The following is a 24,825-nucleotide window of genomic DNA, read 5'->3' as shown; positions in this document are numbered from 1 at the left end:
CTCCCTGAAAACTCTAGTCACTGAATATATATGTGCACACAAGCTTGTATTCATTACCACCTTATCCTCTTTTTCTTTTACTGATCAAACTATCATCAGGCTCAGAACCCCCTGAGTGCTCTTATACCAGACGCAGAGGCACAGAATACTAAGGAATTCATTATAATTGCTTTAGGACCAATACCTTATTCCCCCAGTCTAAATAGTCAGTCTTTATACTTTATAGATTGAAATTATTCCCAAAGAAAAAGTTTAAAAAAGCACAACCAGTTTACTGTTTTATTTTGCTCATGATTTTGTAGGTCAGGAAGGGCTGACCTGGGTAGCTCTTGCTTGGGGTCTTTCATGCAGTTGCAGCCAGATACCAGCAGGGGCTGCAGTCATCTGAAGGCTGGACAGAGCTCCGTGTCCAAGGTGTCGCACATGGCTGGCAGTTGATTCTGGCAGTCAGCTAGGAGCTCAGCTAGACCTTTGACTGGCATGCTTACATGTGGCCTCTCTAGCATGGCAGTCTCAGGGTAGCCAAACTTCTTACGATGTTTCTCCCAGAGTGAGAATCCCAAGAGAACAGGTGGAAGCCACGTGGCCTCTTCTGACCTAGACTTGGAAGTTATACAGCATCTCTTCTGCTGCATTCTACTGGTTCCAAGAGAGTCACTAAGCTGTTTCCAAGAGCTTGCAGTCATGTTCCAAAACTGCCATAAATGCTTACTACATGCCAGGCACTGTTTTATGTGCTTTATATGTATTAACTCATTTGATTCTTACTAAAAACCCCCTTAAGGTAGGTAGTCTTACGGTCTTTATTTTAGAGAAGAGAAAACTGAGGCACATGTCAGTAAGCTTCCAACAGGATACCAGTAGTGAGAGAGCTAGGATTTGAATCCAGTCTGGCCCCAGAGCCCATGGTCTTATCTACTGCCCTACACTGCCTCAGTATACAGCTGTGATTCCTGCTACATTTGGTTAAACTGCTATACACATAGATAATCACTTTTAATTTACAAGCACACTCCCCCAACACAATCAAAATCATGTGACACATGGCTTACCTTCTCCGCTCTGACTTCTTCATATGCGGTTTGCTTTCCCTGGAATACTTTTCTTCCAGTTATTCATCTCTCTATATTATTTATTCTTCAGGTCTTTTAGGAAGCCTTCCCTGACCACCCAGCTCTGTAGTGAGTGCTTCTCCCATGGCCACACGGAGCTATTAGTTATAGCCCTTATCATTATGCCTGACAACTTGCCTGTTGTCCTGGCCGTTTCCCCATTGGATTCTTAGTTCCCTGAGGGCAGGGAACTGTTCATAAAAGGATCGGTAGCACTGAGTACAGTGCCTGGTATGTAGTGTGTAAAAAAGCATAAATTAATCTCTCACACTCACACCCCTCAAATACAATTACCGCACATGTTTCACATATACACACAGCCACTAAGACACTCTCCTGATACAACATATGCCACATATACTCTTGTCCACTCACCCTCAATCACTGTGATTAAGTCTCTGTGACATCCCTCACACACCGCAAGCATATCACACACACAATTATTGTGACAGCTCTAATCTTCAAGCACTGTCATATACTGTTTTTCATACAGTCATGGTCACCATCTGTACTCTTAAAACAGGATATTTACCCTCCCACAAACTGAATTAAGATGACAACAGCTCTATTTCTCACACACGCCTTCACATACTGTATTTTTTATCCACACAATCCCTGACCATCCCTGACATATACAATTATGGTCACACACTGTCTACCATCTTCTTCCCACTCCCACACTCTTTGTCACACACACTCACTCGCACACGCACACGCGTGCACACACGCACTCACAGTCAAGGGATTGCAGGGGCACATCTGAGGGGGTCTGAGCCCTCCGTCAGCGCCCGAATCTCAGCCCAGGCCAGCGCGGCCCCGCCCCTCCCCGCCCCCTCATGCATATGCAGCACCTCAGCCTGGCGGCCCGGCCCCCAGACGGCCATTTGTAGCTGCGCTGGAGGCTGCGTTCGGCAGGCGCTGCGAAGACGTGTGCAGGAGTGCGCCCCCCGGACGCTGCAGCCCCTCGCCGCTGCGGTCACCTCGCTTCTCCGCGCCTCGGTTGGGACCCGGCCAGCCCGGGCGCCGCGCTGCCGCCCGGACCGGCCCTCCAGCAGCTCCCGGCGCCCGGGACCCCCGCCCGGCCGCTCGCCCGCAGCCCGCCGGCCGCACAAGTCCCCGGAGCCGGGCCTAGGGCGGGCGGCGGCTCGGCGTGGCCGGGCTGGGCTCGGCGGCGTCCCCATGGCCGCGGCCGGCTGGCGGGACGGCTCCGGCCAAGAGAAGTACCGGCTCGTGGTGGTCGGCGGGGGCGGCGTGGGCAAGTCGGCGCTCACCATCCAGTTCATCCAGGTGCCTGGAGCGGGCCTTCCCCGGGGCGCCGGGGCGGCGGCGGGCGGGGGCTCGCGCTACCTGTGGCGGGGCGGCCGCGGGGACCCCGCCCCGGAGGTGCCGCGCGGGCCGGGGGTGGGCGGGAGGCGGGCGGGGGGCTCCGGCCGGCTCTGCCCTACTGCCCTGCGGTCGGGGCGCCCCGCTCCTGCCTGCTGGGCGCCCAGCTCGGCGTCCCGGGAGTCGGGCTTCTCAGGAATGTGTCCGGGAGGGCGGAGCTGGCGGGGTGGGAAGCGCAGATCCACCTTCTCGCTGCGGCCGCGGCCCGAGCCCTTCGGGAGAGGCAGCGCTGCCGCGCCGGGCTTCCTGCCCCGAGGCTGGGGCGCCGGGCGTAGGGCGTGGGGCTGGAGCCCCGCGCGCTGGGTTTCCAGCCGCCCCGGCCGCCTCCTGCACCGTGGGTGCAATCCCGGTGGCAACTTGGCCGCGGCTCCGCGTGATCTTCGGGCTTCTTCGCGCACGCCGAGCCGGAGCTGCCCGCTTCAAGCAGTGTTTCTCTTTGTGTGTGTTTGTGCTTTTCTTTTAAGTAATCTCTTAGGTAATGCGTCCGGGTGGGAGTGTGTGATAATGCCCCAGGGAAATGGTGGCCTCGAGGAAGTTAAGAATGTTTTCCGATAGGGGTGAGACCATTTCCTAGGTATTCCTGGTGCCTTCCTGCCTCTCGCTGTGCCAAGGTGAAGTTTGGGGTGGGCTAGGCTGGGAGATGACCGACCGAGTCGTGCGTTCTGTGTCCGTTCCAACCTCTCTCTCCCCCACCCCCAATCCTCTCTGGTAGCTGGAGGCGGAAAGTCGGGTTGTAAAGGAAAGGGCGGTGGAATTCTTGATTCTTAGGATTTGCTCTTGGTAGGAGGTTTGAGTGATCTTTTTTGGGACTATTAAAAGAGAGAAACCCAGCTATCTCTCTGCTTTTGTCAACCTGCAAGGTGTGGCATATGCTGGGAGAGAATGAAGGTATCGCGTTATAACAGGTAACAAAGATACTCTCAGTATTGTTTAAGATGCTTTGGTGAAATATTTTTGTTTGACCCATTTGTTATCAGTTGGCATACTTGAATAGCGTATTTCGTTTCACTTACTGTTTCTAGTGACATTAAAATACCAAGTACTGTAACATAAATGTGATTGTTACCTTTCACATTGACTAAATGAGCAATAATTGCTGTTATACTATTTCAAAGTATTAAAAACTGCTGCTAAAACCTTTGTATCCAGGAAGAGATGTTTATGTAGTGAGCATTTACAGTATGCTCATTAGTGGGTTAAAAAAAAAAATCACACTAAGAGGTGAGATGGTCAACTTGTCCTTTCAGTTTAGCTGCAGTTTAGCTGCAGAATCAGAGATGCCCGTCATGTTGCTATTTCTCATAGGGCCAAGAGATACTTTAAGTAACTGATGGCAAAGCAAAACAATTTATAGCCAAGTCTTTCTTTGGAAACTGTAGTTAGAGGGAGGTGGGAGGTTGGTGAGGAGTGAGAGAATAATCCTGGGTTCCAGTATTAATAAATAGTGTTCAAAAAAAACATAGTGTTACCTAAAAGATTTAAACCACAAATATTTCTTTAGTGTTTTGGGGGGAGGGACCATCGAAATGTATTTGAATCTGTAAGTTAATTATTTAGTTAAGGTATTGGAACCTTTTGTTTTTGGAAATAGTATTAGAAACCATTAAGATAACCGTAATTTCTGTCTGCTTAATGATTTTCTAGAATTCATTTGTTAAAGAAACACCTTTATGAATAGTGTTGTATCTAGGTACTCTAGATTTAAAAGAAGTAAAAGAGGCGTGTGTGCATGAGAGACGTGTATTTATACATAGAGAAAGAGTGTGAGCTTTGAGTCATACAGACTTGAGTGTTAGATCTTCCTGTGTTATTTATTTACTGGGAGAACATTGCGAAAATATTATTTAGCTTCTCTGAACCTCAATTTTCTTTTCAGTAAAATGGGTCTGATCGCAGTCTTCATAATCCTTTAAATTATGGGAACATCCTTAGCATGTGTCTAGTATGTAGTATGTGCTCCATTAATGATGGCTATTATAAGCTTATGTGTACACTTCTGTTAACACGTTTAAATGCAAAGGGAATTCAGAATCGAGGAAAAGTCAGTTTGGGAAGGATTGATGAGAGTACTGTGTAGACGTGATGGCAGGAAGAGAGGACATGTCTTACCTGAGTATGGGGAGTGGGGGAGTCATTATGCTAGCTTGGAGAGAGGAAGCAGGCAAGGAGGGGAGTGGGATAGGCCCGTGACCTGGGGCCGGTGAAAGGGAGGAACATGCCTCTGGCTTTGAGGAGGCTTTCTGGAGAGGTAGGAACCAGACCTGGATCGAGTCTCATCTCTACCACTTGCTGCCTGTGTAATCTTAGGTAAATTACTTAACTTCTCGGTACCTTAGTTTTTCCCATCTGTGAACTGGGGACATACAAAGTACCACATACAGTTGTGAGAATTAAATGAGTTAACATATGTTCAGGGCCTAGAACAGTGTCTGGTACATAGTAAGGCTACAAACATTATTATTATTGTTGTTACTATATTAATCTTAGCTTATGGAGCTAAAGTGACTATCATCTACACTTAATAGAGCTGCTGTTTATTGTCTGACTCCTGGGAAATTAAAATTCATTCTGTTATGATTGTCTCGCAGTAGTAATTGGAAGGAGAGGAGACTGCAGAAGGATAGTAACCTTAATGAGCGGAAGCTAGTTCTCTCTGTAGGAGATCAGGATGGTACAAATTGGTTTTATTTATTTTGTAAGACTCCTGAGATATGACACTTTCTTACAGTGTTCAGTATGTATTTTTCTATTATGTAATCTTGAGTAGAAAAAATATAATGAACACATTTGGGAGTGGAGAACTTGAAAAACAACTTTGCCTTTAACCCTGACTTTCCTTCACCTTAAATTTACTTGTTGCCTTTTATGCATATGAAGAGCTACAAAATTAGGAAATTAAGGCTATAATTACTTAATTGAGATGGCTTTTTCTCTTTAAAAATGAATGTAACACATCATAAAACATCCATGATTAAAAATGTAAAATATTATTAAGAGTATATGTGTGTGCATGACCTCCTCGTTTCTGTTCATAGTTTTTTGAAAGACGTCTTAAGTTTTATTGGTGAATACAGCCCCTAAACGATGAGTGGATTCTGTCATTAGGAAATGATCTTAACATTGTACAAAGTGAAATGGAAAGAGCCTTGACTATCTGGGTTCTAGGTCCCCCTACTCAGGTGATGCTGGGGAATCTTTTAATTGTCTGTAATCTCTTAAGGGCTTAATTTCCTCCATAAAATGTTGGGTTTGGGTGAACAAATCTCTGCACCTTTGAAATTCTAGGTTCTTTCTTACTCAGTTAACAAACTAGGTATGTGTCTTAGGTCAAGTTTCTTAAGTTCTCAGAGCCTCAGTTTCCTGTATGGAAAGGGAGACTAATATTAGTACCTTTAGGGTTTCTGGAGTAAATAAAATAATTTATCCAAATCATTCAGCACAGTGCCATCTAAGAATAAGTAAAATAATAAATTTGCTGCTTTTACTTCTGTGTCTTGTTCCTCTAAAACTAAATTTGTAATTTATTCATTTTTTCTTGACATGTAATCTGATCTGTTTTAAGTCTTCAGCCCCTTTTCCCCTCAGCCTCATACTCCTCTCTCACATTTGTGTGATATTTAGGTAATGAATGTTGATCCCATTTTGAGTTGGGGAAATTTTATCAGTTGAGCGTTGATTTTTGGAAATAATGGAGTAACCATTGGGGTTTCTGGCAGCTCTGAGAAAAGACCATACGTGTTTTACAGAATTAAGGAGAGGAATTTCCCAGCCTCTGTTCTTCATTTATTTAGCATCCTGACTTATTATTCAGCAGTTTGTCAGATTTTGAGCTATGTAGGGGGTAGCTGATTTCTCAATTATTGAGTTTTAGTCAATCTTACAACCTGTTAGCCTGGAGCTGACTCAGACATTGCTTTTTACCTAATTTGCATTTTGGTGAATGTTTTTCCATTGCCTTTTCCTGGGGCAGAGATCCTAGAAGAGATTTCAAGGCACATGCATTTGTGTTAAAGTTAGTTGATCTTTGTGTGAAGTTTGTGAGTTTAGATTCCTGAATTTCTCTTCTGTGGCTACATCTTGAACATGTGCCCTGCATTAGAAATCACTTAAAATAAATTTTATCTGTGAATTTGAAACTATACTGTAGACTTATTTTTAGTGTGCAAATTACTGTTTTATATTTTCGGAGTAATTTACAAATGAATTCTTAGCATTGAAAAATAAGGTACCCCTCCTAGTGGTGGTACATACTAGAGATTTCCTCATTTTGGTAGGAGTTGAAATGGTTCTTGTAATGATTTTTTTTTTCCCTAGTCTTTTGGGCGCACTGTGTGTCCTATGGGATCTTAGTTCCCTGACTAGGGATTGAACCCACGCCCCCTGCATTGGCAGGGCGGAGTCTTAACCACTGGACCACCAGGGAAGTCCCAAGGAGCTGAAGTGTTTCTGATGACTCAGACATTGTAATTCCTAGATACAAATGTTAGGCACTCAAGGAAGAACACTTTCTTTTAGAGGATGACTGCTTTTGTCAGAGGAGAAATTCTAACCTAGGGTTTCTTAAAACTCATTCGTTTTTAACGTGTGTGTGTGTGTGTGTGTGTGTGTGTGTGTGTGTGTGTGTGTGTGTGTGTGTGTCTTGGGATGCAGAAGTTGCAGGAGTTTAGTGGGGATACTTCTATTGAGTAGATTAAGAATTCTGCTTTCCCTTGGTACAATACCATTTGAAGGCAAAGTGATGACAGGCAGCTACCTACTGGGATGGGATTTTTAATTCATCTGTATTGCTGAAATGTCAAGGGTCATTCCTAAGCTTTGAAATGAAACTAGTCTGTTTAATTCAGTGAGGAAAGTAAATTGCTAACTTTAAAGTGGGGGAGGAGTGCAGAAAGAGACTTTCTTAAAGCTGTATTATTTAAAAAATTTTAAAGTTTCCTTTTTCAAATTAAAATTGATCTCATAAAATAGAAACAGATTTTGTGATGCTGCATGAACGTTTATTTATTTACTTATTTGCCCCTTTTGGTGAGGAGAAATATTAGTGTCTTTAGGGTATTAGTTCCTTGCTGAAAAGTGATAATGAGTAAAAGACTCTGCTTGTAAACAATGTAGAGTTAATTGTCATTGAATCTTCTTGAAAGGCCTTGATCTTGAATTACTTTGGGTAGAGCCGTGAAGTCTGAGTTTGGGATTGAAACTTAGTGTAAAGTGATGTCCTTGGTAGCCATTTGATTTATTTCTATTTCGCAAAGAATAATGTCTCTCAGGCCTTTATGAAATAGACAAAGATTTTATATATATATATATATATATATATATATATATATTTATTTACTGTGTGGTTCTGAAAGAAGCAAAGAAATAGAAGTTGACTAAAATTGTGCTACTGGAGCTATATTGGACTTGAGTTCCTTCTAAATTATATTTTAGATTTAGTATTTTATAAGATCAATGTGATAAACCAGTTGTTTATTGGTTACATAACATTAAATCATAGTTTAATTAAAAATATTATAGTTACAGAATTGGTTGTTTGTATATATTAGTAGTTTAATATTGCCAGCCAATTTATCTTGTCACCTCATATGATGGTGTTTTTCCTAGGAGAAAGAATTTATATACAAGTTAGTAAATGTTCAGTACTGAAAGTACGGATATACATGCCAACATGATATCTGATGTTGCTTTTTAAAAAAACTTTACCCAGATTTCCCACATGCTACCATTTTACTGTATTTGTTTTATTCCTCCCCCTCCATGTATAGGCACTGTTTTTTTCCTCAATCATCTGAGTGTAAGTTGAAAACAATGCTGCCTTATTTTTAAATACTTCCATGTATATTTCCTAAACACAAGGGTACTTGCTTACATAAACATAGTGTATAACCAAAATCAGAAATTAATATATTACTAATGTAATATGCAGAACTTTTTCAGATTTTGCCAATTGTCCCAATAATGCCCTTTATAGCAAAAGAAAATCTCAGATTATGCAGTGCACTTTGTTTCCATGTCTTCTTTAATTTGGAACAGTTCTTTAGTCTTCGTGTTTTATGACATTGACATCTTTGAGTACAAGTTAGTTATTTGTAGAGTTCCCTCAATTTGAGTTTGTTTCTTCATGGTTAGATTCATTTTGGGGGCAGGAATAGCACAGAAATGATGTGTTCTTCTCAGTGCATTATATCAGGAGACATAAAATGGATTTTGATTTGACTACATAGGTGCTTACCTTTTGACTCGGTAATCCCAGATCTAGGAATTTACCCTGAAAATGTACTTCCAACAGTATGAAAATACATGTGCATGAGGTCACAGCATTAGAAACAACCTACCGGATAGAGAGAAGTTGAATAGAATATGGTACATTCACCCAGTGGTGCAGCTATAAAAAGAATAAGAACCATCTCTATGAACTGATGGGAAATGCATTCCAGGATAAATTGTTCAGTGAAGAATACAAAGTGCAAAAGTATCTACTGTATTATTGATATACTACTTTTAGTGTAAGAAAGAAGAGGAAATGAGAAAATAGGACTGTAATCATTGGGGCAAAAACAGCACAGAATGGATGAATTTGAGATTAAAGAGATTATTGGTTAGCTATGGGGGTAGGGATATATATATCCCTACCTATACCTACCCTATAGGTAGGGATAAGGAGAAAGCGATGGAATAGGGATAGTGACTCTTCTGAGGATACTTTTCTGACTTGTGGAACCATGTTTAATGTTTCACATACTCAGTATATAAACAGCAAGCACCAATAAAATCAAAAGGTGGAATACAAACAAAACAAATGAACTGAACTTTATATCGGATGACTAACATAACCACACTGAAGGAGGGAGAGAAAAAAAAACTAATGTAAGTAATTTTTGAACCCGGTATTTGGACTATGTCCTCAGGATAAAGACAAAAAGAATTCGAAATAAACACTGAACTCTGGTTAACAGGCTTTTTTTTTCGCCCCTCCTTCATCACAGAGGCATGGGTTTGTAATTCTGAAACAGTTTTCTATACTAGGATTAAGTAAATTAGTAAATGTGTTGTGGAAAATGGGAGCCAAGTTCCTCACTATTGGAGAAGGGAGTTATAATTGTGGAAAGGGTGAAGGCTAGGAAGAACTCTTGATGCTTGATTGGAATTGAGCATACTGGCATGAACTCATGGTTTAAAAAGAATAAAGATAGATCTAGAAATAGGTGTATGTGGATACTCATAAACACATCTATCCATACATCTTTTTTTCCAGCTCTGTCTGTTGAGAGTGCATAGAAACAGTGACACCCTATTAACAGTGAGAACACCCAGTGCTGGATCTTGGTTTCTAAATACCATTCTTTACTAAAAGGAACCTTGGAGAAATGACTGATCCCCGGGCTGGGGCAAGGAAAAAATAGAAGATGAGCTTGGAGCATCTTATAGTGCCAGAAAGTAAAGAGCTGCTCAGAAAACAAAATGATGGTGACATGTCAAAGAGACACAGCCAGCCTGGAAGAACTCCCATTGGCTAACTCTGGGACAGTATCATCATCAAAATAAATAATGACAGTAATTGATTATTGCCCATAAATAATGTAAGAATCTAAGAATCCATAAGGATAAATAAATGAAGGAGGAAGGGAAGTTCTTCCTTAATGTAGAATTCTGACTAATAAACATAGAGGAAATGGTAGAATTAGAAAATCACCATTTGGCAGTCAAGCAACTGATTGAAGTAACAATCATAAATGGATGTTAAAAGTAGTATGTAAAAGTTTGAGAGTAGCTGGATATTAACATAGTCTCAAAGTATCTGCCCGTAACGTATTGTTATCAAATTGGGAGTGCATAATCTTAACCACTGGACCACCAGGGAAGTCCCAAATATCCTTATTTAAAGCAACCAAAAGTGTGTGTGACTGCAGTGTTTTTAAGAGATTGTTTTTTGTCTTTTGCATTTGATTTTGTTATTATAATTGTAAATGCACTCAGTGGTATTAACCCCTTTCTCATTAGGAGCTGTTGCTTTTATTTGCCATTTCTTTCATTCTAACTGGTTTCAGTGCTTACAAGCAGTCCTCATGAGCAGCTAGTTTTTACTTTGAATTGTTATTTAGAGAACACTTTCGAGTACCTTTTTAGTCTAAGATTAAAATTTTACTTTTGCATGATACATGATGACTTGGCTGAGTATAAAATTATTGGATCCCGAGACTTGTATTACAGCAGTTGGAGGTACTGCTTTATTTATCTTCCGTGTCTTTGCCTTTATCTAACCGGCCTCAAGTTTCTATTCTGCAGGAATAACTAGTTTTCTATTTGTATGCTTGTAGCCTTCTCTTATCACTGGAAATGGAAACATTTATCAGGATATGACTAGAAGTTTTTCTCTGATCACCAGTTTTCTCTGAGAAATGATGAAACACTCTCAGGTCTAGGAAGGTTTTCTTCTTCATTTTTGAAGTCATTTTCCCAATTATCTTCTGAAATACCTACTTGTGCATTGATTCTTTGAAATCATTGTTCCATATTTTCTTAAGTTAATCAGTGAGAAGGCTAAGATAGACTCCATTCAAGGATTTGTCAAATTTGCCTTCTGTATCACTGATGAAATTTTCTGGATGTCAAATCAAATTACTCTCTTAAACAGATTTAATGCCCTTGATATCTCAGTCTAATATTAATCAGTGGTGATGTTCTCTTGTCTTTTCTTAAGGCCACAAAACTGGTATTTTCTAAAGCTTGGTACTGCTTAAGGAAACAACTCCAGCCAGGGAAGGGTTTTTTCTTGAGTGGCAGAATGTAGTTTTTAAATTTATCCTCTTATGATGAGTTGATCTTAGCCATTCTTGGTGCTGGAAGTAAAGAACTGGCTGTCCCTCAGAATTACTGCAGACACTGAGATTCCAGTTGATCTTAGCCATTCTTGGTGTTGGAAATAAAGAACTGGCCGTCCCTCAGGCAGGACACTGAGATTCCCATTTTTTTTTTGATGCTGATGGGCAAGTTGATACTAGGGAGCTTTGATATTTGGAGTATCAACAAATATGAAATTCTGTGAAATCTGCTAAGACATTCAGCCAAATTTATGTTTTGGTTTTTTTTTTTTTTGCTGAGAGGTATAATTTTGGAGAATTAGAGGTGGTTAAAAGGGATAGTTTCCAAGTTTATTAGTACTTCAAATCTAAGCTTTCTGAATTGAGCCAAGTAGAAGAGGCTAGGGAAGATAGTGGAGGGAGAGTGTGTGTGTGAAGCTGTAAAATGCAGATCAATGCAAAGATTTTTCTTGTAGGTATAGAAATTAGAAGGGCCTAGAATCAAAAGTTGGAGTCCTTTCTTTAGCGTGTGTGTGTGTGTGTGTGTGTGTGTGTGTGTGTGTGTGTGTGTGTAATCTGAAGTATGCTTATTTTATGCTGTATTTTACGATTTCATATATAAAATTTATTGTGCTTTCTCCTTTCTTTAAAAAATGGGATTGATCGCCATTTATTTCTCACAGTAGTGCTTTAAGTAACTTATCTGCTATAATTTATATTTGAAAGGTATTTGAAAGGATTTCTAGTAAGAGGTTTTCTAGAATGTTTCTTACATTACCATCATCACAAAGTCTGTAGTATCCTTAATGACTTTTGTAAAAGCATTGTAAAACTGATTTTGATTTCTTTTGTTATGAAATCTTGTACTTTTTATTAATTCTTAGATAATTTTAATTTCAGTTTGGATATGCCCTTAATTTTTTTTTTTTTCGCGGTACGTGGGCCTCTCACAGTTGTGGCCTCTCCCGATGCGGAGCACAGGCTCCAGACGCGCAGGCTCAGCAGCCATGGCCCACGGGCCCAGCAGCCCCGCGGCACGTGGGATCCTCCCGGACCGGGGCACGAATCCGCATCCCCTGCATTGGCAGGCAGACTCTCAACCACTGCGCCACCAGGGAAGCCCTATTCCCTTAATTTTTACATGATTTAAATTTGAGGAAGGATTGAGTGGCTGTCTTTGTAGATTTCTAGCTTTGTTGGGCTATGGTCAAAGAATGTGACCTGTAAATTCCCTGTTTCGGAACATTAAGAATTTTTAATGGCTAAACATACCATTGATTTTTATAAATACTCCAAGAACATGAGAAAAGAATGAGTATTTATTTGTAGCTTATAAGGTGCAAAGTTTTACATAAATCTGTTAAAATGGAATTTGTTGATTGTATTATTCAAATCTTCTGTATCCTTTTTTCTCGTGTATTTTTAATCTGTGAAGCTCTGAAATTTTTATTAAATTTGTTTTAATTTTTTCCTTGCATTTCTAATTTTGCTTTGTTTTGATGTTGTATAATTTGGTGTATAAAATGTTATGATGATTACATCTTTCTTATGATTAAGTAGTACCAGTCTTGTGCAGAATTCTACTTTGAATTTCAACCTGTGATAGTAGTGTTACCTTTTCTATTTTTTGTTTGTATGCATTTATTTCATTTATGTTTTACTCTTTTTTTTTTGGTCATTTTATGGTAAGCTTTTCTAAATAATACTAATGTGATCTTTAAAAATCAAGCCTGAGAGTCTTTGTCTTTTAGCAGTGGAATTCACCCCATTCACATTTATTGTATAATATGATTATGTATTTATGAAGTAATCTAGATAAATTTGCTTTGATCCTTTTTACTCTTTTTATATTTTATATTCTTTGCTTTTAACCTTTGTTTTTGCAGACTTAATTTTGTTTTTGTTGCTTTATTTCCCCTGCATTGAGAGTAAAACAATAAGAGATTATTTTAAAAGTAGAGGTTGTGTCTGAGAAGCTTATTCCTTGTGGTTGCCTTTGTCATAGTCATAAGTAGTCTGTGAAATTAAACTCCACAGCTGCCATGTTTTTGTTTTTTAAAAAACAAAATGTTTTTCTAGATGTTCTAGACCTGGAAAAACTCACACTGCTTATCTGAGAACAGGCAGTTTGACGTAGTATAAAGAATCCTTCTTGCAAGTTAAGATATTTCTATAGATCTTGATTTAGCCACTATGTGACTGTGGCTTTGGATAAGATAACCATTCTGTTTGATTCACTTTGGCACTATTTTAAACTCTAAACAGTAGAATGTTTACAAGTAAAACAAGTATTTTAATAGAGAATTTTTATAGGCTTGGAATTTTTGCCTGAATGTCTGCTCCTTGGTTATACTTGTTTGTACATTTTATTCTTCATATTTAGATTTTGAGTGTCATAGACCAGGAATACTTTTGTTACATAGAAGTAAGCATATAGCAAAATATTTATTAGTATTTATTAATTGCTAGTATTGGGTCTTGAGCAGGGCACAATAAATAATTGGAAAAAAGAGGTCTTAGGAAACATGAGTTGTATCTATTATGGTTCCATAGCTGCTGGTCACTGAAGAGGATGTAGAACTAAACTGTTTTTGATTTTGGATTTCAGAGTTTCTCTGTAATTAAAAGATTGTTTATATGTGACATATGCACATTTGAATCTTGAGTTTTAGAAGTTTTAGCAGTTGATCCCACAGCATTCAGTTTTATTCAAAATAATCTTTGGAGAAGATTGTCCTATTTTAATTTCTCTCTGGAAATTCTGACTCAGGAAATGTAAAACAGCTTGAGAGTAAGGTCTTAAAGATTTATTACTTTTGTCTTGTTTCCTGGTGGGTTTTCTCTTAATGCCTTGGTTAAATGATGACATGTGGTTGAGATTACAACAGTCAGCAATTTGTTAGCTGAAAGGAAAAGAACAGTAAGCAAGTAGTTGAGTCAAACTGCAAAGGAAGATTTGTGATAGATATAACATTTAAGTTTCAAAAATCTTGTGGAAAAGATATGTAAATATTAAATTTATAATTTTGTCTCTTTTGCCTCTGAAATTAAGATATATCAATTAAATAAGGTAGGGAAATTTGCCTTATGTATGTATATGCATGTGCGCAAGTGCACACAGGTGTGTATCTTACTTAAAATGAGAAAGGAGTGAATTTAGGTGAGAGAAAGGTTCATTGTTTTTGGAATCAGAAAATGGAGATAAAATATAAAACAAAGGTGTAGGTCTGTGATAATTTAATGACTTGCAGACGTTTAAATGAATAATAATAGTAGCTTAATTGAGTACTACATGAATTTATTATTTTCAGATATTGCCATGGTCCATGCTAACAAGTTGGTTTGAATTAGCTTCTTTTTAATTGTTAAGTTACTTAATGTTAAAAATTTCTTATAACCATTGCAGTGTTTTATGGTAAACATAAATCAAAAGTGCAAAGTTGAAAGTTAAGAATGGAGTAGAAATTGGTGAGCTTGCATGTTAGTAATTCATACTTCATCAAATGTTGGGTTTTGGGCTTATTTCCTTACCATCATGAAGTCTGATAGGTTCTATGGTCATAATTTTAGCAGGTGGTAAAATAGTATGGAAAACGTTGTCTTCTGTTACATTGTTACAGTGTGATTCTCAATTTTTAATTTTACATTTTAAAGACACAGACTGATGTTTTGTTTATTTTTTTTCCTTCCTCAAATTGCAAATTATGTATTTAGATTTCTTTATAGCAGATAGTTTCAGGAAGGAGCCATTGGCTGAGCTGATTAGTCAAATGAAGTTGTCTGACATGGGTTACTTTAGTTTGTGGTTTTAGATGAGAACAGTACATGGTGCACAGCTGTTGCTCCAACAGCTTTGTTCCAGCTGTCTTACTGGCCTGTCACAAAATACCCCACATTCCTTTTTTTTTTTTAATGGAACCCCTTGTAATATTCTATACTTTATTACTTAAAATGGATCCTGCCAATTGCTTTAATGACTTTTCTTCACGTTTATGCCTATCAATAGCTATTTATTTAGAATGATGCTAAAATGGATTATGAGTAACAGATTTAAACTTTGTCACCTTTGTAATTTTTTGTTGTGAATTAAAGTTGGAGATGTAAAATATTTATACAAGTTGTGTTAAACATTGAAAAAGGCACCAAACTTAAATAATGCCCCCAAATAAGTAGTTGCATCTGGATGATGAGACTGGCATCTTCTAATTTCTTTTTTTAACCTTGTGTTTGTATTAATAAGCTTCAATAGAATTATAAGATGAAAAGCTGTGATTTTGTGTTTTATAAAGTTTGTACAGAACCTATATAGGTAGACTTCAGTTTATGTTTTTTTGAGCAGATGGTTGTACTTCAATTCATTTTACTATCTTACACAGTAACTGAATTATAATACTAAGGGCTTCAAGATTTGTTTTTTAATAAGGAACAAGGACCTATGAAGAGTAGTTTGAATCAGTAATGACTAATATATATTGAACATTTTCTCTGTTAGATACCATGCTAAAAGCTTTACACACATTGCCTTAATCTTTACAATTGTTTCTTTTTTGCAGACATGGAAACTGAGGCTCAGAAGTTAAATAAATTGCTCAAGATCCCACAATAATGACTGAGATGGGACTTGAAGCCATATTTTCTTGATTACATAGCACCTAAGGGGACTATGCTCTATTACATTGCCCAGATAAAACATGTTTTATTAAGTGAGTTACCTTAACAATGAAGTCTTTGCTGAAGTTTTTCTTTGATTAGGTTCATGAAGCACTTTCCATTTAGTTGAAATTAGGAAACCTGGGATTGAATAGGCAGTGAAGGGTTGTTAATAGTATCTATTGGCCTCCCTCTCTGCTCCCTCCTGCCTGTCTGTGATCAGTCTCCTGTTACTCCTGCGCTTGCTGTTTTGGCTACTGCTCTCCCCTGACCTGGCAACCCCCAGACACCTGCCCCACACCTATTTGAAATTCCTGCTCTCACGTAGTGCATTATGACTGGAGAAACACAGTCTGATCACACTTAGTCACGATCTGTGTGAAGTGTACATCCATGACTCTAGCTGTATCCTTTACCAAGTAGGCCCTTTTAATCTAATTGTTAGTCATTTTTCTAGATGTGACTCAGGGTTCATCTGAGCCTTTCCTGAGGGAATATTCAGATTGGATGAGGTGTCCCTCCCGTGTGCTTCCATAGTATCCTGTGCATTTTTTTCCTGAACCTTTTCAGAGTAAGTTGTGGAAGTAATGCCCCGTTAGTGTTTGTTTCCTGAAGAACAAAAAAGAGAGTCTTTTATGTAACCTTTGTACAGTTATCAAAATCAGGATATTATCTAACTTACATTATTCAAACTTCACCAACTGTTCCAATAATGTCCTTTATAACAAAAGAAAAACAGTGTTTTTTGCCCAGGATCCAATCCAGGATTGCATGTTGCGCTTATTTTTCATGTCTTTTAGTCTTAAAAGTTATCTGTAAAATATCCCACAATTTGGGTTGTCTTGTGTTTTCTTATCATTAGAATCAAATTGTGTAGTTTTGGCATAAATATCACAAAAGAAAAGTCTTTCTCCAGTACATCATATTTAGGAGGCAACATTTCTCCATAACCTTTGATGTGAAATCTGATGCCTTAGTTAATTGCTGAAAAATTGCTACTGTTCCCTTTGTAATTAACATCTTATGGGTAGAGATCCTGAGGCCAGGTTAATAACTAGTTATTTTTGAGCTTTTGGGGTTGTGTCTCTTACTCTTTATTGAATGCCCCTCCTTTCTCCCTTCCTTGTTTCCTTCTTCATTTCTTATTTAAACTTGCTATCTCCAATTTGTGTTTTGTGACAAGAGTTTTTTTTTTTAATGCTCAAAGAATGCTTGTGTCATACTTATATTTTCTTTAGGGGCAAAAGCCCCCAGTTACTACATTTTCTTTATTCTTTAGAAAGATCTATACTTTCTTGGCCTTGATTTTTTTTCATCTATAAAATGAAGTGGCTGAAACAGATTATATCTAAGATCCTTTCAGATTCTAAAGCACATGAGTTTATGAGTTTTAAAAAATTAGATTGTTACATGCTGTTTGACCTTTTCCACCCTAAGTTTTCTAAAAAATTGTTTTCCTACTTCTTTCTGTATAATATATAAATGTCTCATTGCTTTGGATTATAATCGACCTGTTCCTACTTTGGGGCCATGATATTCTTCACACGTAGATAATGCCTCTTGCCAGACTGAAAGACAAAGTGGTATTCTTCTTTTTTTGATAGGGTGAGAGTGGGAGTGGGGGACTCATTCCCAGAACAGTCAATAAATAAATCTGTCATTCCTTGGAGTTTTCTAAATTACTTAGAAGAGAAGAAAAAACCAATTCGGTACAATAGTGTTTATTACCTTTAAAAACATGATTTATGTATACTTCCTTTTAGAGGGTTTTACAGAGTTTCTAATCATTATATCATGATTTCTAAAGAAGTGAGAATCTTGATTCATTGTGGAATTTAGAACAAATTATTTAGTTGTAGAAGTTACTGTGCTATAAACAGACTGAAAGAATCGAGCCTTATTTCAACATTGTTAGTAATTTTAAGTTCTGTAGTAAAAGTAATAGGTTATTTAGTGAATTATTAAAAATTAATTGGCCACATTTTAACTTTTAAAAATAATTCTTCCTTAAGAATTTTGTCATAACTAGCATTTACCTTTTGTGATGATTTACATTTATGTAATATTTGTTTTCAGAGGACTTTTACGTACATGATTTCCTTTTATACCAGCACCAACCCTTTATGATTGGAAGGCGGCATGACATTGTCATGGGCATCATTATTTCCATTCTGTAGTTGAGGAAATGGAGGCTTGGGAAGAAGTGATTTGCTCAAGGTCCTATAGCAGGTAAACAGTGAAGTTGGGATTTAAGTTGGTTTTCCTGATTCCTAAGATACAGTGGTCTTTCTACAGAACTAGGAATGTTAAGTTGGAACAAAAATGCCAACACTTTCTAGAGGGGAACTGAATAGAGTGATACATATTCATTTAATGAATGGAATTCTGTTACGTGACTGTTACCAGTATGAATCTTGGAGGAGCACTGAATAGCGGAAGGGTGGAGAAAGGGAAGAGTAAGTGAGGTTTCAACCAGAAGCACACTTGATGACTTGATATTTCTGCTAAAACTGCTCATGATGGCACCGATGAAAGCTAGTGTGGGGCCCAAGCTGTGTAATGGCATCCTCTCTCTAACGTGTAGCTTCACGAGACTGAGGTATCTGTTTTACGAGTATCACTGTGGTATAAATGCGTGAAAATGGCAAACACCAAATTTAGGTATTTATTACCTTTTGGGGTGAGGAAGGAGAGGAGAGGGGAGTATGATTGTGGAGGGACATATAAGGGTCTACAGTCATATTGCTAATGTTTTATTACCTAAGTTGGGAAGCAGGTATAAATAGTCTTAATATTTTTTCTTCATAACATTTTCTGAGATATTTTATAGTTAATTAAGAACAAAAATTTGCTCTAAATTGACTTAACTATGTAGTCAAATGGAAACTTTGAGCCTTTCATTTGGTGTTCAAGGTATCATGACTTGGTTGACAAGACACAAGTGTGTTCTTTAGGGGTTTTCCTTCAGGGTGGGAAACTATTTTCTTCCCTGTCTATTCAAACAACAAATAAGACTTTAAGTGCGATTCTAATTACGTTAAAAAGTTGATAATTGAGTTTGTGAGTAAAACTTTTGTATGAATGTGTGTGTATAAGAGTATTTGTTGTGATTTGCTTTTAAAACTACTATACCCAGTTTCTGAAGATTTCTCCAAAGCACAGTATCTGATTTCATCATGGTGGTTACAGGAACTGATGATTCATTTTGCCTTAAATTTCCTGTATGAAGAACTGATACCTTTACCTTTTCCCAGAATAAAATTCTTAGACTATTAGTAGATATAAAAATGAATGCTCACGTAATGTGGTTTTAGATAGGTGTGAGTAAGGATTAAAAGAAAATCTAGAGTATTATATACTAGACCTGTGCTGTGTGCTATACTGTTAAACATTTTTGCTTATGAAATTCACTCATTTATAAAATGGATAATTCCTGGAGTATTATCATCAAAAATTGATAATTTTGGGGGGACAGGATTATCTATTTATTTAAAAATATGCTACCCATTTGATGGCCTTGTGAATGAAAAGGAATCATATTTCCAAGTTTGGGTGATTATAGGATTAGAAAAAATGCTGTTGGTGGTTGTTCATATGAAAGCTTTTTATTTGCCTTTATTTGGGTACTTCTGCATTTTGGAGAGGTAAGATGGGAGAGAAAAGGAATTCTTTGTTCTTCGGTGTGAAAGTATGTACGGTTAGATGTTGCTAATTCCCACAATAAAGAAATGGATTGAAAACGTGATTAAAGGGCATCTTTAGATTTAAAGATTATAATGTGTGCTTAAGAGGAAGTGGGTGGGGTAGAGTGGGTAAGAGGTAGAAGGTTGGGGAAGGTGGAGTAAAAATGCTCTTGTTCTTGAGTTTAGAGGTTTGAATGATCTCTTTTGGGGGGGTGTGTTACCTACAAATGAACTCATGATGTAAGTTGCAGGGGTCTCTTGGTGATTTTGGATGGATTCTGAATGTCATGGAAGGACTGGACTCTTGTGGTATTGATTTTTGGAAACTTGAAAAAGTGTTTTGCTTCTAGCATGGTTTACTTTTATAGGTTTTTTTCTTCTGGTGTCTTCTCATAAGGAGAGCCATTCTTCCCATTCCAGTGGCAAGTAGAAGCTGTGATCCATTAAGACTTTTGTAGTAGACAGAATTTGGAAAATGTTCTACATGCAGGGGTTCTTTGACCTTTTCTTTGGTACAGAGGACTCTTGGGATTCTGGTAAAGCCTCTGGACTCCTCAGAATACTGTTTTTTAAAATGTATACCACATAGGTTTATAAAAGAACCAATTACATTTGATACAGTTATCAAATGTTAAAAACAGAAGTCTTTTTTTTAACACATGTTGAGTGTAAATGCTATTCTGATTTATCTGCAACAGCTGCTATATGAAATACCTGTGATTTCTATTGGTGACAGTCACAGGTACTGTTACAGTGGTTTATTGAAGGAAATGCTAAATTTCTGGTTAGCGGTTAGTGAAAAAAATTTTCCCCATCCACGTTTTTGAAGTTTTAATCCCAAGAAACTCTTTTTAATGCAGAATGAATGAATGAATGAATACAGTAAGGATTTGGATCCAGATGACTGTTGGATTGAGTCTCGTTCACTACTTACTAGTATCTGCATACTTTCTCAACTCTGAGCCTTTTATATCCTCATCAATATAATGGAGATGGTAATAGTACTTGTGGGAACACCTACAAAACTAAAATCCTAGAAGTACTGTTACCATTTCCATCTACCATCACAGTCGACTGGTATTGTCATTCTACCAGTTTGAGTGAAGTATAAAAACCTTACCTCCCTTTATGTCCCTTTACTCTCCCCTGTTGATAATATACTTTTTAAAAAAATTTCTTCTGCATACGTATAGAACTGCATCAGACCATATATAATTTTTGCTTCAACTTTCAGGAATACTTTAGAAAACTCAAGAGAAGGAAAACCTGTTGCATTTATCCATATTTTTGCTAACTGTTCTTCCTTCCTGAGGTTCCTTCTTTTATTGTTTCTTTTCTGTTTAGAGAACTTCTTTAGTCATCCTTTAAGAGTAAGTCTGCTGGTGACAGATTCTTTATACTTACTTTATCTTTTTGCCATAAGACAGTATTTTTTCTGGGTGTAGGATTCTGGATTGATAATTCAGCACTTGAAAAATTGTGCCACTTCTGGTCTTCATGTTTTCTGATGAGATATCTGCTGTCATTCTGTTTTTCCCCTATAGATAGGTGTTTTTCTCTGACTGCCTTCAAGATTTTTTCTTTGTTTTTAGAAGTTTAATTATGTGTCTTGGTGTGGATTTCTTCAGGTTTTTTACCTTTTTAGGGTTTGCTCATCTTCCTGAATGTATAGCTTTATGTCTTGCCAAATTTGGGAGTTTTTCAGCTATTATTTCTTCAAGTACTTTTTAAGCCCTACTCTTTTTGTCCTCTCCTTCTTGTATGCTGATAATATGAATGTTTAATCTTTTGTTACCCTCTCACAGGACCTTGAGGCATCATTCTTTTTTTTTTGCCTATTTCTCTCTGTTTTTCAGATTAGGTAGCTTCTACCTACTGTCTTCCAGTCCGTTGATTATTTCTGTTCTTCCATTCTGGTTATTTTGGTTATTCTATTTTTCAGTTTTAAGTTCCCATTTGGTCCTTTATAACATATTTGTTTGCTGACTCTTTGATTTCTTTGCTGACACTTCTTTTTTTTTTTTCCCATTTATTTCAAGCATACTTGTAATTGTTGAATCATTTTTGTCCAGACTGCTTTAATGTCTTTGTCAGATGATTCTAACATCTCTGTCATCTTGACGTGGGTGTCTGTTGATTGCGCTTTTATCATTCAGTTTGAGGTCCTCCTGGTTCTTGGATTTTTTTCTTTCTTTTTTTTTAAATATTTATTTGGCAGTGTTGGGTCTTAGTTGCCGTGTGCGGGATCTTTAGTTGCGGCATGTGGGATCTTTAGTTGCATGCAGGATCTAGTTCCCTGACCAGGGATCGAACCCAGGCCCCCTGCATTGGGAGTGCAGAGTCTTAACCCCTGGACCACCAGGGAAGTCCCGGTTCTTGGATTTTCTGTTGAAACCAGAACACATTTTGTTCTGAGGCTTTGGATCTTACTCAAACCATCTGTGTTAGCTGACTCTTTGATGCTGCTCTGGCAGAAGGAAGGTGGAGGTGCTGCCTTATTACTGCCAGGTGGAGGTAGACATTCCAGATGCTTCACCAAGGTTCCACTGGAACATGAGGTGAGGGGAGACACTCCTTATTACTGCTGGGTGGGGTGGAAGTCCAGACTCCCCTCATGTTCTTCAGTGATGCTCCTGGGTGAGAGAGGTTCGTTATTGGTCGGTGGGGATGAAAGTCCTGGCTTCCTACTTGGCCTTCTCTGATACTATCCAGTGGGGTGTTGGGGTGCCTCTTTATGGCCTTGAGAGTGTGGGGTTAATTATAGGCATCTCACGGTTGCATATTTTTAAAACATTGGCTGATGATACAAACAATTCCTATGTTTCAGAAGAAAAATGGCAACAGGTGAGCAACAGACAATTAAAAAACAAAGTATGATAAATGTTTTAAATTGTCACCCCTTACTGATAGCAAAAAAAAGCCATTTTAAGAAACGAAATTGAGTTATTTGTAGTGAGGTGGATGGATCTACAGTCTGTCATACAGAGTGAAGTAAGTCAGAAAGAGAAAAATACTGTATTTTAACACATACATATGGAATCTTAAAAAAAAAAAAAGGTTCTGAAGAACCTAGGGGCAGGACAGGAATAAAGACGCAGACATAGAGAATGGACTTGAGGACACGGGGGGAGGGGGGAAGGGTAAGCTGGGACGAAGTGAGAGAGTGGCATGAACTTATATATACTACCCAATGTAAAATAGATAGTGGGAAGCAGCCTCATAGCACGGGGAGATTAGCTTGGTGCTTTGTGACCACCTAGAGGGGTGGGATAGGGAGGGTGGGAGGGAGACATAAGAGGGAGGAGATATGGGGATGTATGTATATCTATAGCTGATTCACTTTGTTACACAGCAGAAACTAACACCATTGTAAAGCAATTACACTCCAATAAAGATGTTAAAAAATAATAAAACAATAAAAACCTAGTTAACTTTTTTTAAAAGCCATTTTAAAAATTATCAATTGACAAAGATTAATAAAAGGTTATCTGTTGTAGGTTAAAGATATAAGGATATGGGTACTCTCACATTGCTACTGAAATTGTAAATCAAAAATCTGAATTAGTCTTAAATGTCATAAATTTTGACATAGTAGTTAATTTTCAAGGCATTTTTCCTGATGAAGTAATTTGCTATAAGGTGCAAAGATTTATATACAAAGTTTTGAGACAGTGTTACTTATAATAACAAGATTTTGGAAATAGCCTATATCAGGGCTCCCAAACACCTGGGCTGTGGACCGGTACCAGTCCGAGGCCTGTTAGGAACCAGGCCGCACAGCACAAGGTGAGCAGCGGGCAAGTGAGCGAAGCTTCATCTGCTGCTCCCCATCGCTCGCATTACCGCCTGAACCATCTCCCCCCACCACTGCCCCCGGAAAAGTTGTCTTCCATGAAACCAGTCCCTGGTGCCAAAAAGGTTGAGGATCGCTGGCCTATATGATGAATAATAAAGATGGATTAAATAATTGTCCATGTCATTAAAATTAATTTTTAAGAGAGTATTTGGCAAGGAGGAAATACGCATTAAGTAGGAGGTAAATGCAGAGTATAAAACTGGACATTCAGTACAATAGATTTAATTATATTTTGCTTTGTTTTTGGCATTGTGGCTAGGGACCTGGTTTTTGTTTTGTGTTGTTTTGTTTTGTTTTAGCTGCACGCGGGCCTCTCACCACTGTGGCCTCTCCCGTTGCGGAGCACAGGCTCTGGACGCGCAGGCTCAGTGGCCGTGGCTCACGGGCCCAGCCGCTCCGCGGCATGCGGGATCTTCCCGGACTGGGGCACGAACCCGTGTCCCCTGCATCGGCAGGCGGACTCTCAACCACTGCGCCACCAGGGAAGCCCGGGACCTGGTATTTTTAGACATTAGAGACGATATTTTTCTTTAGTGTAGGGACAGATCCAAGTGTTGAGGGGCCTGAAGCCTATGTGATTTTGGGGACCCTCTTTAAGAAAGAATACAGAATTATGTACACAGATGAATATTTTTTAGAATGAGAAAAGAGGCATTTGTGTAAATGAAGGGCCTCAAAACCCAACATTCATTTTGTGGTGAATCTGCCTCTGCTCTAAAGTATAAAATTTGGTATATGTACACTGAAACTTCATTAATTTTATTCATATCTTTTGTGTTCTATTTTTGATTACATGCTGTAATGTTTTCCTAAACTTCCCATGTTTCTAATAGTTTTTGCATTGACTTACATACTTTTTATGTAAATAATTTTGTTTCCATTATTGCATAAAGACATTATAAAATCTCATTATAGCTCTTGCCAAATAAATTTTACCATGTTTGATAATGATGTTTTCATCGTTGCTTTCCTTTATTGACTAAATTTGATACATTTTTTTTGCTCACCCTTTTATTGTTAGCCTTCTATTTTTTTGAGCACTGTGTTGTTCAGTTTTATTTAAAAAGAACTCCTGTTGAGCCTCTTCTTTTTTAAGGAAGCCTCTTAATTTTATTACGATTATTTTGGTCTCAGTTTGGCCTCTTTGTATTTTTCCCTCCTTACTTCTGTTTGACGTGTGTTGTAGTTTCTTTATTTTACAGAGACTTTTAAGGAGTAACATCTATTTTTATTACTGGCTGTGTGTGTGTGTGTGTGTGTGTGTGTGTGTGTGTGTGTTGGGTGAGGGGAGAGTAAATAAAATTTTCATCCGTGAAATTCTTACTCTAACAAGCTGTGGT

General features: G+C 38.2%; 1 protein-coding gene across 1 annotated transcript in view; it reads left to right on the top strand.

Annotated features, from left to right (window-relative positions):
• The first annotated feature begins 2,003 nt into the window (after nt 1-2,003).
• The window catches only part of RRAS2 (RAS related 2), a 74,012-nt gene continuing 51,190 nt past the window's right edge, over nt 2,004-24,825 (top strand). Inside the window, exon 1 of the mRNA XM_060018541.1 lies at nt 2,004-2,399. Coding sequence (XP_059874524.1) covers nt 2,292-2,399 — 108 coding nt within the window. The 5' untranslated portion in view covers nt 2,004-2,291. The remainder of the gene's footprint in view (nt 2,400-24,825) is intronic.

This window comes from Delphinus delphis, chromosome 8 (assembly GCF_949987515.2).
Source record: "Delphinus delphis chromosome 8, mDelDel1.2, whole genome shotgun sequence".
Lineage (NCBI taxonomy): Eukaryota > Metazoa > Chordata > Mammalia > Artiodactyla > Delphinidae > Delphinus > Delphinus delphis.
The sequence above is the reverse complement of the archived record's forward strand: the minus strand, read 5'-3'. Positions and strand labels throughout refer to the sequence as shown.